The sequence below is a fragment of the Telopea speciosissima genome, chromosome 1, assembly GCF_018873765.1.
Source record: "Telopea speciosissima isolate NSW1024214 ecotype Mountain lineage chromosome 1, Tspe_v1, whole genome shotgun sequence".
NCBI lineage: Eukaryota > Viridiplantae > Streptophyta > Magnoliopsida > Proteales > Proteaceae > Telopea > Telopea speciosissima.
Window position 1 is genome coordinate 84,523,242 of NC_057916.1, and position 17,164 is coordinate 84,540,405.

The following is a 17,164-nucleotide window of genomic DNA, read 5'->3' on the forward strand; positions in this document are numbered from 1 at the left end:
AGGATTGCACAAAGTGCATTATAACATCAAGGATGGAAGACGAACCATAGAGATATTTCGTTCTTAATCCCATCCACCTAGTTGCTCAAACATGTTAGAAAACACATAAAAGAAAGATGTGCCATTTAGTTTCACTTTTCCGAAGACAAAAGGAGCAGAGATCATCAATATTCATAAATTAGCTTAATTGGGATTTAGTCGATAATTTGATTTATCCTCTATTCAAGAGTTTCCATAAGAAAATAAAAAACTTAGTGTGATAGGGAGATTTTCAAAAAGATAAAAAAGATCTGTTACTAATCTGTAATCTCCTAGTATGAGATTGTTCATTTTAAAGAAAAAGAGTACTACAAAGGAAACCTTTTGCCCCTTTAATTGTAAAAATGCCATTTTTATTCAAAGGATAAAATAGAAAATCATCATGTATAGTAGTCGATATAGGTATGGACAAGATCTTCGAAACCATAGCTTGGAGGAAAAGAGAACTTAATGAGAGGGACACCATTGTTATACAAAAAATAAAAAAATAAAAAAATTTAAACATTTTTATTTTTTATCCATTTATTGTCAACAAAAATGGCCTAAAGTAACTAAGTAAGCGGTGGCCTATTGGCCTAAACATAAATTCTGTTAAAAAAAAAAAAAAATTTAAAACGGCCGGAGCGCGGGGACCGTACAGACGCCGTCACACGAACTAGGTTTCCGTTTCAGAAATCAACCGGACCAAACGGAATAGTGCCACCCATTGTATCTCTCTCTCTCAGTCTCTCACTTTGATAAGTGCATTTTTTATACGAAATTCCCCACGTCGTCCCAGTGACTCAACCAATAAAAGGCACATTTCCCGGCGTATTTGGGCGAGAAAGAATCCTGTGTCTCCTTCTCTCCCTCTCTCCCTCTCTCCCTCTCTCCCTCTCTCCCACTTCACAGGCTTCTCTTGCAGCCGCTAAACAACAGAGTAGCGAGACTCTGAGAGTGATATGGAGATTGCTACTCTCGGGTAATCTCCGCAGATCCTATCGATCCTCTTCGAGCGGACTGAATTCTTGTTTAACTTGTCAGGCAAGGGTTTTTCTTATTTGATACAATTCAATGGCTTCTGAAGATGTGGTTGGGAAGACAACGGGTGAGTCGGCCGTTTCAACGATCGTCAATCTTGCTGAAGAGGCAAAGCTTGCCAGGGAAGGAGTTAAGTCTCCAGGTCCTGCCGTACTCAGTATATGCAAGTCTCTTGCTGCTGGAGGAATCGCTGGGGGAGTGTGAGTTCCTCATCAATTTCTCTTCCTGTTAAAACTCTTCCTACCTGTTTGCGAGTTTTTGTGTTTCTTGAGTCCGGGTCGTCGATGTATTTTTCGTTTTCTTGAATCCTATTATGTTACTGGTTGTTTGAAGCCTTATTATAGTTTTTGCGATCACCGCATTTTTTTCTTCTTGTTGTTGCTCCTCGTATCCAATTAGTTTTCTTCTCGTTCTTTGTTGCAGCTGATTGAGATTCAATTTGAACTCCGTTTTTGGTTTGGTTTGATATGCAATGCGTATTTCATTTTTCTTGTAATGTATCTCTGTTTCTTAAACCCTAACTACGGTTTTGGAGCTTGCTGGTAGCCTGGTACCCAGGTCAGTGTACCCTATAAGTAATTAAGTACCGGTCTCGTTTGTAGTAATGTTCTTGCATAATTTGTTTTTTAACTTTTGGTTCTAAAGTCTACTCTTGCCAATCTTTAGTGTTGTGAATTGTGATGCATTGCTAATTATCATAAGTTAGGTGTTCGATGAATGGGGATTTATGTAATAATTTGACAATAATCTTTTTTTCACTGGAAACTGCTTTTAACCGTAGAGTAATAGAATCTTGTGTATGACAAGGTGGTGTTTTTGAGGTATCCTAATTAAATTTTGCTTCCTCAAGTGCCATGTGAACTTTGTTGTACATCATGGTACATGAACTCGCTTATCATTATTCATTATGATCCAGATATTTATTTCTCCTGGCCTTCGGCAGATGTATTTTGACACCTTTTGCAAACTCTGTCATGGATGGGCAATAATCCATATGAAGGCAGCCAAGTCCTGCGCCGTTCACTATGGTGCAAGAAGTCTTGAAAAGCATGCCCATTCCTTTCCTTTCAATTATTCCCAAGAACTAATCCCTCTTAAGATCGAAGAGCTAGGTTGTCTGGCTTTGAAGAGGCTGGTTGCCTCTTCAGTCTGAATTCAGGGACTTAGTAAAATCCCTTTCATTTCAAAATGTATGATATATACCTCCCTCAATTCTCCTCTTTTTATCATAAAACACACATTGGCAAGACAAAAAGCCCAATCTTTTGGATTTTCCATTGCTAAGGCCCTGTCAAGAAACACTATGCAAGTAACTGATTCCTCAAGTATTAGGAATCTTGGCCATAGTTCATTTTTACCTTAAATTATCCAAGTCTATCACTCTCCAGGAAGCACATTCCACCTCTGGTGACTTTAACATTGTATAGTTCTTAGTCGATCTCAGTAACTTTTTCCCTCCTATGAGTGCCGGTCACCATGGCTGTCCTCCCTGGTTTGGTGCAGTCACCACCCAAGCCTCTCCTCTCTCACTACCCACCCCCTCCCCCTCGCTATCCCTCTCCTTCCCCTCAAGGATTGGCCTGGAGTGCCCTCTTTAGCCAGGCACCAGTGCCCTCTAGAGAAGGTCTTCCCCTGCACTTTGTTGCCCCTTCCTCTGTTGGAAGCTCTAAGGTTGCCCTCTGCCCGACTACCCTTCTGGACCATGAAGCGAGCATTTGGCTCAATTCTTTGGTTGGCCAATTCATTGGTAGCAGACCATCATTTCAGATTGTTAATCTCTCCCTCACTAAGCAATGGAGCCTTCAAGGAAATGTTGAAACTTACCTGATGGATAATGGTTTGTTCATCTTCAAGTTCTTGGATGAAAATGATAAGTTCCGTGCGTTTGAGGGAGGTCCATGGCAAGTTGGTCGGAAACCAATCTTCCTCTGCCAATGGAATCGGCATCTACAGCTTCATCGAGTTGACCTGAGTACCATCCCTTTGTGGATCTCCTTGCCTGGTCTCCCTCTCCACTATTGGTGTACTGACGGGCTCAGTCTGGTTGGTTCTGTGTTGGGGAAACCTCTATTTTCTGATGCAAGAACCAAAAGGAAAGATTGGTTAACTTTTGCTCGAATCTGTATTGAGGTCTCTGCCAAAGAACGCCTTCTGTCCTCCATCACTGTTGCTGATGCAGAGGTTTCTCATTCACTCAAGAAGTTATCTATGAATGGAACCCTCCGCATTGCCTTGTCTGCAAAGTTTTTGGGCATAGATTCCCATAAGTGTTCCCCTAAGACGGTTGAGGTTGCTGACTGTAAGATCCTCCGATTTCCTCAGCCACTTTAACCTCTGGTCCTCGGAACCACCACTCCACCATCTGCTCTCCTCCGCCTCACCCTCTCCCTCCTCTTGGCCCAACCTCTGATCACCCAGCCGTCGACGGGGTCGAAGTCGCCGTCATAGGGCCCCTCGCCATCGAGTGAAACCCGCCTCTGGCTCTCCTCGGGAGCATGCGTCTGGCACTCTTCCCTTACCGCTGGTCCATAACCCTGCAAGGACCAATGGTAACAATTGGTTCTCCTTCCTACGGTCTATGGTTGACGATAGCCCTGCAAGGACCTCTGTCTCTGTGCTCTCTGCTTTGGCCCCTGTCGCCATCGCCTCTGCGCCCCAGACTATTGACATCGATACCTCTTCGGCAGTTGAAGCTTTTTCCTTGCCTTTGTTGGAAACTCTTTCGACTAGTCGCCATCTCTCCTCTGTTCCAGTTGAGCCTGCCGAGTCTGTTGAACCTGTGGAGCCTGTCGTCCCTCTACAGGTTTCCCCTAACTCTCTCCCCCAAAACCTTAGTATCTCCTCCTTTCTCAAATCGATAGCTAAGGGATTTCTATCCCCTAGGCCTTCTCTCTCCCTGATTTCTACTATCCAAGTTGTGGTCCCATCTTTGACTCCCTCTCTGGCCCAGCCCACCTTATGTCCCTCTTTGGCTGGCCCATCTGGTTCAAATGGGCCAGTTTCCTCTTCTCTCTTAACCCATAACTCTACCTGGCTTTCCCACTCCACTCATCACCCTTCTGCCTCCCCATCTCTCCATGTTTTTCATCGCCGTAATCCCAGCTCCTCTCCTTTTCCTAAGAAACGTCCCTATATTTCTTACTCCCTTCCCGGCCCGGATATGGATTCACCTTTCAATTTGGATATTAGGAATAGCGCTCTCAGTTGTGAGTCCATAGATCCGGGATAGTTGGCTTCCTTTGCGATGGGCCTGATTCTTGGGTTGCTTGGAGTGCTTTCCTTTTAGTGCTCGCTTTTTGGTTGGGCTTTGGCCCGTTTGTATTAGCCTTGCATTTTGGTAGGGCTTGTTTTGGTTTTGCTTGTATCCTTCCCCCCCCCCCCCCCTTTCTTTCTTCCTTTGGTAATTGAATTATTTTTATTCATCCAAAAAAAAAAAAACATTGTATATCGTTGAGTTGAGAAATTTTCATAATTTCTATGATATTCTTCCAAAATAAATAGCCATACATTATGGTCATCTGTTTAGAGTCCCATCCTTGATTTCTAGTCCAGTTGTTGCATATGTTCTTCATATGCTATGGGATGTGTTAGGTGTTTATTTCTTGTGCATGTGGTTCTTTTCTTACTCTGTTTTTTCTAACTGGATGTCCTAATTTACAAGGGATGTTTTAGGCCCTCGCCGTAAAGTGTGTTATTTCCGTCCTAAAGAAAACCATAACTTGGCATCCGTCTATTTTCCTTTGACATTTTGGAACCACAGGTTTGCTAAGTAACCAACCTTTGTACTGTCACCCTTTATAACCCATTGTTACAATTTTGCAGTGCAAGAATAGCTGAGTGTTTGTTTCTTTAGCATGCATATTCTTTATAGGTTGAGCTTTTGACCTATTATTTAGTTATGTCATGCTTGTGTTATGCTAAATGTGTGTTGTCTTTTATGTTGCAGTTCACGTACTGCTGTTGCTCCATTGGAACGGATGAAAATTTTACTCCAGGTATTATTTTTTATCCAAAATCAATCAATTATTTCTTCTATCTTTTACAGAGTCTCTGTTCTGTTATTTTATCTGTAAAACTCCTCAATTTACCAAATGACTGAAGTGTTGATGAGAAATTGTGAAAGATGTTTACATGTCAATTGAATATAAAAGTTGCAAAGATGTTCGTGATACAGATCGATCAAGGTGAATCTGCAAGCGATGGGGCAATCTCCAAGATTCTGTTTGAAGGGCTGAAATTTTCTAGATCTACCTTTATAATAAGGACTAGTTTCCTTATAACAACCTATAACAAACAGCTCCACTTCTAACCCATGACTAGGACAGCTTGACAAGACCCTATTTAAATAAACTTTTAGTAAAAGAAAAATAATACCAGTATACCACCCCCTATGCATACAAATTCAAAACTAAACTATTTCTAATTTAACAATTATCCTATAGTTGGACCCACCACCAATGGTACTACAGGATTCCCAATTAACAAAATGCAGATCAACAACCCTGATTTTGAGATCAAACCAAATCAAACACATCTAATCTTGCTTCTGCATTAGTTTATTTATCATCAAGTTTACTGATATAATTTTGATGTTATGGATCTGAAATTTTTAAATGCAATATTCACATTTTGTCTTCATTCCTTGGATCCTGGAATAAGAACGTACTTTTCCCTTGGATCCTTTTAATACTGGAATTGGAAGCAGGATTAGAGTTCAGGCAAACTCCATTTATGATGTTTAATTGTTTTAGTTTGTGTGATTTGGAGGTTTGAAACACTGAATACCCAACTAAGGTAGTTTTGGGAACTTAACATCAGCTTAGAATTGACTGACTGAGTAGGTTTATTTTTGTCTCCTGAGTCCTGACTGGACTCTTCCCTAGGGTTTTTGTCAAGTCAGTCCCTTGGGGCTTATTTATTTGTAAAATTCACGTGCCTCACCTCTGTTGACTTTCTAGCACTTTAGTTAAGAAAATATAATTTACCCCTATTGAGAAAGTATTCAATAGGCATTTCTGGTTCATGTTATGGCATATACTGTTCGTAATGATTAAAATTATACATTAGCCATGTGAAACTGGTGGATATTTTTTCAATCCGATATTCCATCTTAGCATTTCATAGGATAATGTGGTTTGCAACTCAAGTCAGTGTGGGGCCAATGGAAGTTGTTTATTTCTCAAACCCAATTAAGTTGGGTTGCCTTAGGTTTGGAGTTTGATTGTTATCCTTGGGATAGGTTGGTTATAATAACATATTGAGATGAATGATAAGCCTCTGGCTCAACTATCCTCGTTTATGCTGTGTCAATCTCAAGCCAAACATTTAAACACTAAACTACATATGAAATAATGTATGCAATATATTGTATGTCTGGGGTTTTCAAGTTCTTGAGGCCTATACCTCAGCCAACCAACCTTAGATCATGGAGAAGCCATTTGAGGATTCATAGTACAGTCAACCTAAGGTCCTAATATGCCAGTCAAATGGGACCTGATGTTTAATTTGCATCAATCAGGTTTGGTTGGAGACCTGGTGAAGTTTTATCCTTATGAGATGATGCCTTCCGCTCACAAATTAGCGGTTTAGCACCAAGAACGTGTTAAAATTTGTAACATTGATTTAGGATGGTATGAAATCATTCTTTCTGTAGGACATTTGCATTAAAAATTGATAATATTACTGCAGGGTTTTATCTTTTGGTCAAAATATTGATTCAAAAATGCAGGTTCAAAATCCGCATAGTATAAAGTATAACGGAACAATTCAAGGTTTGAAGTATATATGGAGAACCGAAGGTTTCCGAGGACTGTTCAAGGGCAACGGTACCAATTGTGCTCGTATTGTCCCAAACTCGGCAGTCAAGTTTTTCAGTTATGAGCAAGCATCTCAGTACGTTTCCTCACTGGCAGTGTTTACTTCTTATCAGTTATTATTGGATGCAATTCTTTTACTTTTTATTGGGGTGGGCTATAATTGTTTTGTACTGCTTGTCTGCATTTCATGTTTCTGTTGACTGTATGTATCCAAATATCATATAGCAGCCCTTTGAGTTGGAGGTTGATTTTGTTGTGCAGCTATTCTACCATTTGAAATTACTGCTGTTGTTGTTGAAGGAACAGAATATCAAACGATAAATGAATCTGTTAGGAAGGTGAAATGATGAGCATGGTTTAAAAACACGGAATCGGGATCTGGATTTGCTTGGATCAGTCTGGATTGGCCAAATGGGGATTGGTCCCAGAATCGGTCATCAGATTGGCGTTAAAAAAACAAATTGGTTAGAAGACTTTCCAGAGTCTTCCCTCCCCCCTACCCCTCCGTCTGACCGTCTCCCTCCCCCTCCCCTAATGTTACAGACACACAAGGGTCTCAATGTCGTCACAAACAAGGTCACCAGAGAGGAGGAACAGGGGATCCCACACCATTTCCTAGGGTGATAGGCCCTGATGCAGACTTCACCGCTGAGGTCTGCCGTTGCCGCGCATCACTTGCGGTGAAGTTGGATTGTTGATCGGAATCTTCTCTCTCTCTCTCTCTCTCCACCTCTATCCCTGCAACTCCCCTCCCCTCTCTCCCTCCCTGCCCCTCCTGCTGCAACACCCCCTCCCCTTCATACCTCCTGCAACCCCCTACCCCTGTTCTCTCACTCTCCCCGCGATCCTGCCCCAGCCCCTGCCCCTCCCCCTCCCGTTGCAACTCACCCTTCCCTTCCCCTGTTCCTCTCCCTCCCCCGCAACCCCATACCTACCCCTCCCCCTCCCCCTCTTGCTGCAAGCCTGCAACACCCACTCCCCCGCCCCTGATTCTGTCCCTCCCCTGTGACCCCGCGGCCCCACCCACCCTTGCCCCTGCTATTCCTCCCCCTTCTTATTTTTTCTTCGTCACATGATGATGACATGTGTCCATCATGCTGCTGCATGTTGCCCACGTGTCAATCATGTTTGATAAATGGGTTTTTAATGACACCGCTTCGGATTGGCCGATTACAATTCTTGAAATGCTGATGGTGAGCCAGTTTGTCAAAGATATATATTTTTTAATGAGTATGGAGAAAAGCTGTAGCAATCTTGAAAAATAAAATGTCGGTCCTCCTCTTTGGTCATTTGAGGAAGTTAAAAAATATAGTTTGCTAGCCTCCTTATGGTGAAAAGATGTGGATGTCCTTTTGTAACTTTTTTGTGTTGCATGCCATCAAAATTAATCTCTCGCATCTTATATCCAGTGATTTATTTTCATTGTTTGAAACATTTTCATGTAATTTTTGTACTTGGTCTCCTATGTGTACTATTTTGCATTATCTATGCAGTGCATACTTTGCGGAGGAAACCTTCATGCTTGTAGCTGTTATTTTAGTTGCGTGGTTACAATACACATTTACAGTACTTTTGGTACTCTTTGGTTTCTATGGCTCTCCTCTACCCTTAATTACCGAAGAATGTGATATGTGTCTACTGGCAGCTTTGTCTTGGCATTTATCTAGTAAACTGTTTTATCCTTGCTCATTGTTCTGTGATATTTACAACAGGGGCATTTTGTGGCTTTATCGGCAGCAACCGGGCAATGGTATTGTATCCTTTTTCTTTTCTATTTTACTATGAATTTGTATTTTTTCCTGAGTTTTTCCGCTGTTAGTTTAATGACGTTCTTATGTTCTATGCATGTTTCTGTCTGACAAATTACTACTATGGTTATAAATGTAAAAGATTACTTAAGACTATGCCTGTTCAGAGTATGTATGTCACGTGACGCTCTGAAGTTGGTTAATTGGATACCAAAATAAAAAAAATTGGTGCTTTTGTTTTCCTTTTGTGGGTGTTTTTTTGAGGGGAGGGGGAAATTAAGTCTCTGCTGCAGATACTAGAGAGGAAGGATCTTGAATACCTTATATCTACTCATTCCAATTTTTATGTATGTACAATACCCAATCACATTGCATCATGTAGCAATTCGGAAGCTTTTGTGTTTTCATGAGGTTTTCTTCAAGGAAAGAAATCAAGATTTCAGAAATTGGAGTGAAAAATATTTGTAGGATGTTGAGTACATTAAATTTTTTTCCCCTGAGAAAATACAAAGGTGTTTATCATCCAGTTGTTTCTTGTCTAATTGATGCGTTAGCTCTAGAGTGGTTGGACCAATACAACCAGGTTTGGAAACCCAAGTGCATTTTCTTTTGTATTATTCCTGTTGCTGGAGTTTGAATAGGACACTTTCCTTCTCTTTTATATATTTGGATGTAAATCATGATAGAATGGAAGTGAATGAATTGGTTATATCACACGACTGTGAACAGTCAAAGACTAGGTTGGTCGTTTTGATCTCCTCTCCTCCCCTCCTCTCTCTTCATTATTATTTGTCTCTTCTTATTTCTAGGGGGTGAGCAGCGAGCCTTGGCGCAACGGTTAAGTTGCGCTATTGCAACCATTAGGTTGCAGGTTCAAAACATGGAAACAGGTTCTCCACGAAGTGGGGTAAGGCTGAGTACATTTGCCCCTCCCAGACCCTGCAGTAGCAGGAGCCTCGCACGCTGCGATGCTCTTTTTTTTTTTCGTTATCTTATTTCTGGTCCTGTTTCATCTCCTTCTTCCTTCTTTATCTTCTCCTACTCATTCCACATTTCATTCATGGTATCCCGCTCTAACGGTACGGGCAACCCTTCCACACCACTCAATCTGTCTTTCTTCTTCTTCCAGTTGATTGCCCTCCCCAGACCTCGCAGTTGTGGGAGCCTCGTGCACTGGGTACGCCCTTTTATTGACACCCTAGGGCGACTCCAACCTTAGGTTCCCATCCCCAAAGCCCTCCCTCTTTTGTGAGATATTCACCGCCAGGTCTGATTTCCTCTCTCTCTCTCTCTCTCGTTGGAATTACTAGCGCTTGCATTCAGGAGGGTTTTGGAGTAGTATCCTTTGCCTAAAATTTCATGGGAAATAGTTAGTGTTGTAGGAGAAATCTCACCTGAATTGGAACCTGTTCTACGCCCTTTTCTGCCCGACTCGAGGTTGAAGACAACCTCTCGGATCTTCAATTTTCTTTATATTTTTGTTATTCCTCCCTCTTTCCCTTATTCTTTCTTATCCTTTATCTTAACTTTATTCTAAGACTACCCCTCTTTAAATTGTAATCCCCCTTATATCCTTTTCTTCCTCCATCCTTTAATGACATTCAAGATTCCATTTATTTACCAGATTGCCACTGCCCCTTTGCAAACCTTAATTTAATTACTGCTTTGCCACAAATCCTTTGATTTGAGTTTTCTACTCTTCGTGTGGGCCCATAGCAAACCCAGTAGGGTTTTTGAATCCCGGGATTGCATCACTAATATTTCCTGACAAAATCCTAAGAAAGGGGGAAGGAGGATTACCTGTGCCATAGCCTGGATTGCACATCCTTTGAATAAAGCCACTTGGTTTCACTTGTGTCACTGGTGCGAAGTTACTGTTGAAGGAGCCCAACGGCCCCAACCGAAAAAAAAGGGGGAAGTAAATGAATGGATCCTATCCATTATGCTGAATCTCAACCTGGAGACCGTCTTACTCTCCTGGATTAAGTAATTGATTCCTAAGGCATAACTTATGCAGCTTGTATTCAGACTTTACCTAGACTATAAAATCAAATGTTAATAATGATAGGAGTGATGGATTTGAACAGAAAAGCGAATAGAGGCAAAGAGTTGAGTCCATGCAGGATAATCAAATGGTTATTTTCTTTCCAACAGATTCGATGCTTACCCCAAGGGGGGGGGGGTTAGCTCAGTTGGCAAGGATCATCACCTAACAATTAAGAGGTCATGAGCTCAACTCACCTTGGGACCTACCTATCAGGAAGAACAAAAGCAAAATCAAAAACAGATTCGAGACTAACTAAAGCAGAGCAACTAGGAAACGCGAGCCATGGGAACTACTGTATCAAGATTGAATTGAACTAGGATGGAGAAAGATCTAATAGGTTTGTCGATTGATTAGTTTAGTGATTTATAGAGGAAAATGTTGGAGTTTTTGAGGGACCTAGTCTTCGCTGTTGTAATATATAGCAATATCAAATATTTTGCTTCCTCATTTGGTAAATATAGATGTGTTATATTCTTTTGGGTTGAATATCTGGATTGCTTTTCTTTGTTACCTTTTCACAGAGGATGCTCAGTTGACTCCTCTTTTACGCCTTGGAGCTGGAGCAACAGCTGGAATTATTGCTATGTCAGCAACTTACCCGATGGACATGGTACGAGGCAGGCTTACTGTGCAGGTATTGTCTGCTCTGAAGAATTTATTTTGTGGTTCTCCCTGGTTTTTATTTCTGAAGTTTGCAATGTTGATTTTGATATTGTGGTATAACACATAGTCCCTTTTTTGTATCCTTATTTGTGTTTATTTTTGCAGACAGAGAAGTCCCCTTACCAGTACAGAGGGATGTTCCATGCCCTAAGAACTGTCCTCGTGGAAGAAGGCCCACGGGCTTTGTACAAAGGCTGGCTTCCTTCTGTGATAGGAGTTGTAAGTGGATTCTTTCTAATTGCACCTTCCCCAACCACCCCCCCCCCCCCCAACCCAAAAAAAAAAGCCCTTTTCTGATTTGTCACTGCATTACCCAGAACTAAGAATTGAGTTCAGACTTCAAGGAGGTTCAATGCATGGGAAACTTATTTTAAAAAATTTGTACATAACCTACTGTGTCTTACTTGGAGCAATATATTCTCTCTTCTGTTCCCTTTGAGTTCAGTGGTTGTTGTTAGATAAGTATGCTGTGTGGATCCAGGCTTTGTGATGCCACTGGAGGAAGTGGGTGGATAGACTATGAGAGGAAGAAATTAGGGTTTTGAGGCTCTATCAGCAGGAAAATTATCCTCTCCAATTCCCTAAAACTCGGTAGTGCGGCAGTGCTAGTTGGAGATGCTGACAAGTGGCAGCTCGGACATCCAACGGTCTGAGCTCATTGACTATGTTGAGCTCGGACAGGTGGATGTCCGAGCTGCCACGTGTCGGCATCTCCGCCTAGCACTGCCACACTGCCAAGCTTTAGGAATTGGAGAGGATAATAATCCCTTTCGGCAAGGGCCCTTGGGTATTTGGTCTTTTCTATTGCTATATCTTTTTTCCAAGTAGTAAAGGCTAAATCTGGTGTATACAAGTGAAAATTGGAGATAAGAGAATAGGCTTTGGATGGCTAGGGTACAAGCATTGAAGTCATAGTAGTGCTTGATGCCACAAAAAACATCTAGACAAGGAGGAATTAAAAAAATAGGAGAAACCTTAAAGGTAGGAAATGAACATTAGTAGTAATTTTTAACTGTATCTGTGTACATTGGATAAAAAGAGAGAAAATAAAGAGAAACTGTATTAGAGCTGAAATTTCATCGAAAATAGACCTTTATGATGAGGGAGTAGTCGGTTTACGGGGTTGTATGAAGGCATAAGGGGTGGAACAGTGGCTATATGCCAATTCTTCTGCTGGCTCGTTTATTGATACAATTGTGATGCATCAAAAGAATGAAAAAAGTCTAATGACAGATTGAGGACCAGAATTACACACCTCATGTTAATGTGATCATTGTCAAGTGGCTATGTTTTTATTTGCTTGTTATACCAGCTTTGCTGAACTGTTGGCAAGTTTTATTTTTCTCTCTAGCTGCTACAAATACGTTAGTTTCTCTAGTTGTCTTGGCATCTTCTCCAGCTGTTTGAACATAAATGGGGAAGCAAAAAACAGGGATCATGTAGCCGAGATTCACTTATTCTAACCCCTCCTCTGGAAGAATAAGTAATTTGAAAGATAACATTGCTAAAGTTTAATTTGACCATTGTTTCTTTGTTTCTTCCTAAATTCTATCAAAATTCCTTCCCAATGCAAAAGTAACATTGCTAAAGTTTAATTTGACCATTGCTTTTTCGCTTCTTCCTAAATTTTATCAAAATTCCTTCCCAATGCAAAATCCTAGCAGGAACTCCAGAAACAAAAAGTTATGCCCTCACTTGCTTATACTGTTTCTTGCTCTTTGCAGATTCCATATGTGGGTCTCAACTTTGCCGTGTATGAATCTCTGAAGGAATGGCTGGTCGAAAGTAGATCATTTGGACTAGCAGATGGTTCTGAGTTGAGCGTGACAACAAAGCTTGCTTGTGGAGCTGCTGCAGGAACTGTTGGCCAGACAGTTGCTTACCCACTTGATGTTATTCGCCGACGAATGCAGATGGTGGGCTGGAAGGATGCTTCTTCAATTGTCACTGGCGATGGTGGGGGCAAAGCAGCACTTGAATATTCTGGCATGGTAGATGCATTCCGAAAGACAGTTAGGAACGAGGGCTTTGGAGCATTGTACAAGGGCTTAGTCCCCAACTCAGTGAAGGTCAGTAGCATTTTTTCACTCTTTAGTTATCTTGGTACAACACACACACTCCCCTCCTCCCGTGCAGTGGGGGGTGGAGGGTGAGGTGGGGTCTGTACATGGTTCTGCTTGGATCTTGTGACCTGCCATTTCCTCATTACTCTGCTTTGATGATCAAAAACATTTTCTCTAATCAGTGATACGTTTACTGATTCAAGGGATTAAAAGACATAGGGTTGGACCAAAAGTGCCTTGGAAAGTGGTAGTGAGAAAAGATATGAATAGCCTAGGCTTGAGAACTTACATGACCTTCCAGAATTTGTGTATCTGATTGCATTTAGTTGCTAAAAGGCTAAGTTTGATTGAGGTGAATTGGATTCGATTCTCAAAAACATTCGGTTCACAGTGGAGAACCAGTGGAGAGAATGAGTGGACTCATTCTTGTGTTCATTGCATATATGCATCTTTCGAACTTTTAATTGATTCTAGTTGATACCTTAGTATAAATGAACCTCTTATTCTAATCCAAAGACAGTAGTAAACATGTTTTCTTAGTGGCAAAAACTGCCATGCATGGTAATAAATGCGTTGCAACGATGTTCACTTGTTCTGCTGCATGGAAGAATGATGTGGCAAATCCAACTATTGGATATTTTTGTAACGGTTTGGAAAGGCCACGTGAAATTTCGGCCGCCAATACAATAATTTGCCCTTCCATGTGATCCCCTCAGTAGACCTATACGCCCTCTTTGTGCTCCTGAATTTGAGGCTTCATTGACCATATGCCAATTTCAGCCTGAAATTCATTCATTTACCCTTCCATTTAATGGCTTACTCTTCCTTTTGTGTCTTTGCCACCTCTCAGTACTCAGTGTCTCCGTGCACCCTCACTGTGCTCGTGATTTTTTTTTAGGTTGACATCAAACTTGACACATACACAGGGACCTTGGGGTCTACCTGCCCGTCCACAAAATTTTGTTCTCCATCTGAGTTGCCAGGTGGCAGAACTAATACATGGTTATGAAAATCAAATGTCACCAATCTATTCTTTTAAAATAGGCCTAATCAGGACTGGTTTCATTCCCCAGTATGTTGCTGGATATGAGGCTGAGAGTTCTATTTAATTTTGTTTTCTACGATGCTGGGCTCCTACATATTCCCTACCACCCTTTTTTTTCCTTCCCCACTTAGATTTGGAGAACTGGTAAAAGAGAGTAGTACACTTTCCCTTGCAAGGTTAACCCTGTTGCTTTTTTGTTCAGGTGGTTCCATCTATTGCGATTGCGTTTGTGTCATATGAGATGGTGAAGGATGTTCTTGGAGTTGAGGTGAGAATATCAGACTGAAGCAAGAAATCTAAGGATAGCTGTTGAACTGTTATGCTATTTTTGTAGACGAAGGAAAGAGAGGAGGTGAAATAGCGGTTAGGTCGAAAAAAATTTCCCTACAGAATGTGGAAAATGTGAACCCCAATTAGCTACTTTTGATAATCTAGATTCCATCTTTCCAGTCTCTCCCTCCCCCTTCAGTACATGCTTTAGTGTTTTTTAAGCTTCTCTCATTCATCTGCCGTGGTAATAAAAGAGTTGTAAGGAACATAAGACGTTTGGCATTTTTTCATAAATTTCAATTAATCCTTTTTGTGAAAATGATCAGTGGTTCCTTTTAATTTGGGGAAAATATTGTTGTGACCAAGGTTGGTGAAAGAAAAAAAAGTCGTAAACCTTAGTTATAATTGCCTTTGGACTCTGTTTCTTCTACTGAATCAGCTCTCACAGGATGAATTTGAATTAGCCAACAGCAGCTTCTGTGATCACTACTGAGTACTGAGTCTATCCCAGCAGCAGCTGTCTCGGGGAAGCTTAATTTGCTTGAGTTTTTTTTTTGCACGACTGCTCCTACCTTCGTCCTGTTTCTCATACGAACCAGTTCAAGGTATAATTTGAAAGGTACTTGTAGCAGTAAGTGGCTTGAACAAGTACACCATATCGTTTCATTCCATTCTAAGCACCCCCATGATTCCAAAGCGCATACTCTCCTTGGCCCCTGCATGTGCGTAGGGGCCATGCTCCCCCTACAGAGAACGCGGATCCAAGAATTAATTAAAAAAAAATCAGGTGAAGAGACAGGCTATGCTTCTTGTTCAGAGAATCTTTCATAAAATAAAAAACGTAAGGGCAAGAGGTGATTGTCTGGTCGAGTGGCCCCTGCACCAGTACAGGCCCAATGCATCAACCTCTGTGCCTGGCGTAGATTCCACGTGACCAGGCAGCAGCGATCATTCTCCCATAAAAATGAAAACAACATGTAAAGTCCTATTTTGGGGTTTGGTCCACCTTTCAATGCCCAATAGTAGTTTACTTTTGGTTTTACGTGTACAGAAATGTAGCCTAAAGAAGACTTTCACTGCTTCACAATTTCTTTAATCGATAATCAAAGTATGGGAAAAAGATCTCTGCCCGGGAGTGTGGCCTATGCCAGCACTCCCATGAGTCTTTCTCTTTCTTCTCCCATGTGAAAAGACACCTCTGCCCCCTTATTTTAAGGAGGAGAGAGAGACACATAGGGGTGCTGGCGTAGGCCACACTCCTGAACAGAAAACTGCTTCCCTCAAAGTATTTTGCCGCTCCTGTTCTCCACATAGTTAAAAGGTATCGATATTGAATCAGTATCACTGGTACCTAATATTGATACCATACCGATATATTAGCTGTGTATCGGTTTGTACTTGGGGTGAAATGGTTCCAAAAAGAGGACAAAACCGTCCGATACAGCCTGTGTCAGCCGATCCATATTGATATTGGCCAGACCGATACTGTGATTTAAATCCACGGTTCTCTATGGGTTTGGAAAAGTATAACCAAAGGAGTACATAATACAGATTGAAGACCAGTTCTATGTGATAGTTATAATCAAAGGACTACAGAATACAGGTTGAAGACCTGTTCAAGTGATAGTGAAAAGCAGAACAACAAAAATGTGGAAAAATTGCCAGATCTCAAATTGCATATATGGAAAGCCACCTTCCAACTTGGTTTGGGTACATAATTTGATTGATGAAAGCGAAATTGCCAGAATCTGTCTAAACAAAAAGGGGGAGAAAATCTTTGGATGTGAATAATGTGATTGGAATAATAAAGTCTATTCCATTGAGTAACATAAACGAGAACAAGTTGATTTCCAAAAGAAAACCATATTCTTCTTATGGAGGCGTTGCTTGAAGTCTTTGACACCCTTGCAGTTATGGCAGGGAGAGAGTTGTTGAAGGTAACAAAAGAAAAGAAAAGAAAAGGAAAACATCTACTCTGTAACGACCGACAATGCTTCTGTAATTCATGTAATCTTCTTGTGTCATCAAGGACTAGGAACTTGGTTTCTCTTCTCAGTTATTTGTTTCAGATCTCTCGATTGTCGCACCTTTCGCAGATTGGATGAGTAATTAGAATCCCCCAACCTCAAAAGATCCAATCCAATCCAAACCTGGAGAATTTTATGGTGAATTTTGATGAATGTACCAAGCTTTGCTGGTAGATTTGGAAAAATAGGCAATGAAGCCTGTGTTTCAAAACCAATGTGCAATAGAGCTGTCACAGATCACAACTTTCAAGGAATACACTAAAGCACAAGTAAGTATCAGAGGCAAACTGATTTGCAACTGAGACAACCAACCTCCAGAGTTGGCAACTCTCTAAGATCCTTTTTACCCGTTCAGTTGATCATTCAACGTGCAAAAAATTAAAATAAAAATGGGATGATGAGTTGTCATGAACGGAATTAATCGGG

General features: G+C 41.2%; 1 protein-coding gene across 1 annotated transcript; it reads left to right on the top strand.

Moving 5' to 3' along the window:
- The first annotated feature begins 948 nt into the window (after window positions 1-948).
- LOC122642932 (mitochondrial adenine nucleotide transporter ADNT1-like) lies at window positions 949-14,997 on the top strand. Its single transcript, XM_043836550.1, has 8 exons — window positions 949-1,259; window positions 5,006-5,054; window positions 6,788-6,951; window positions 8,588-8,625; window positions 11,192-11,304; window positions 11,439-11,552; window positions 13,058-13,402; window positions 14,644-14,997. Exons 1-8 carry the CDS (start codon window positions 1,093-1,095, stop codon window positions 14,725-14,727), a joined length of 1,074 nt encoding a protein of 357 aa, XP_043692485.1. The 5' UTR covers window positions 949-1,092; the 3' UTR covers window positions 14,728-14,997.
- The last annotated feature ends 2,167 nt before the right edge of the window (window positions 14,998-17,164 follow it).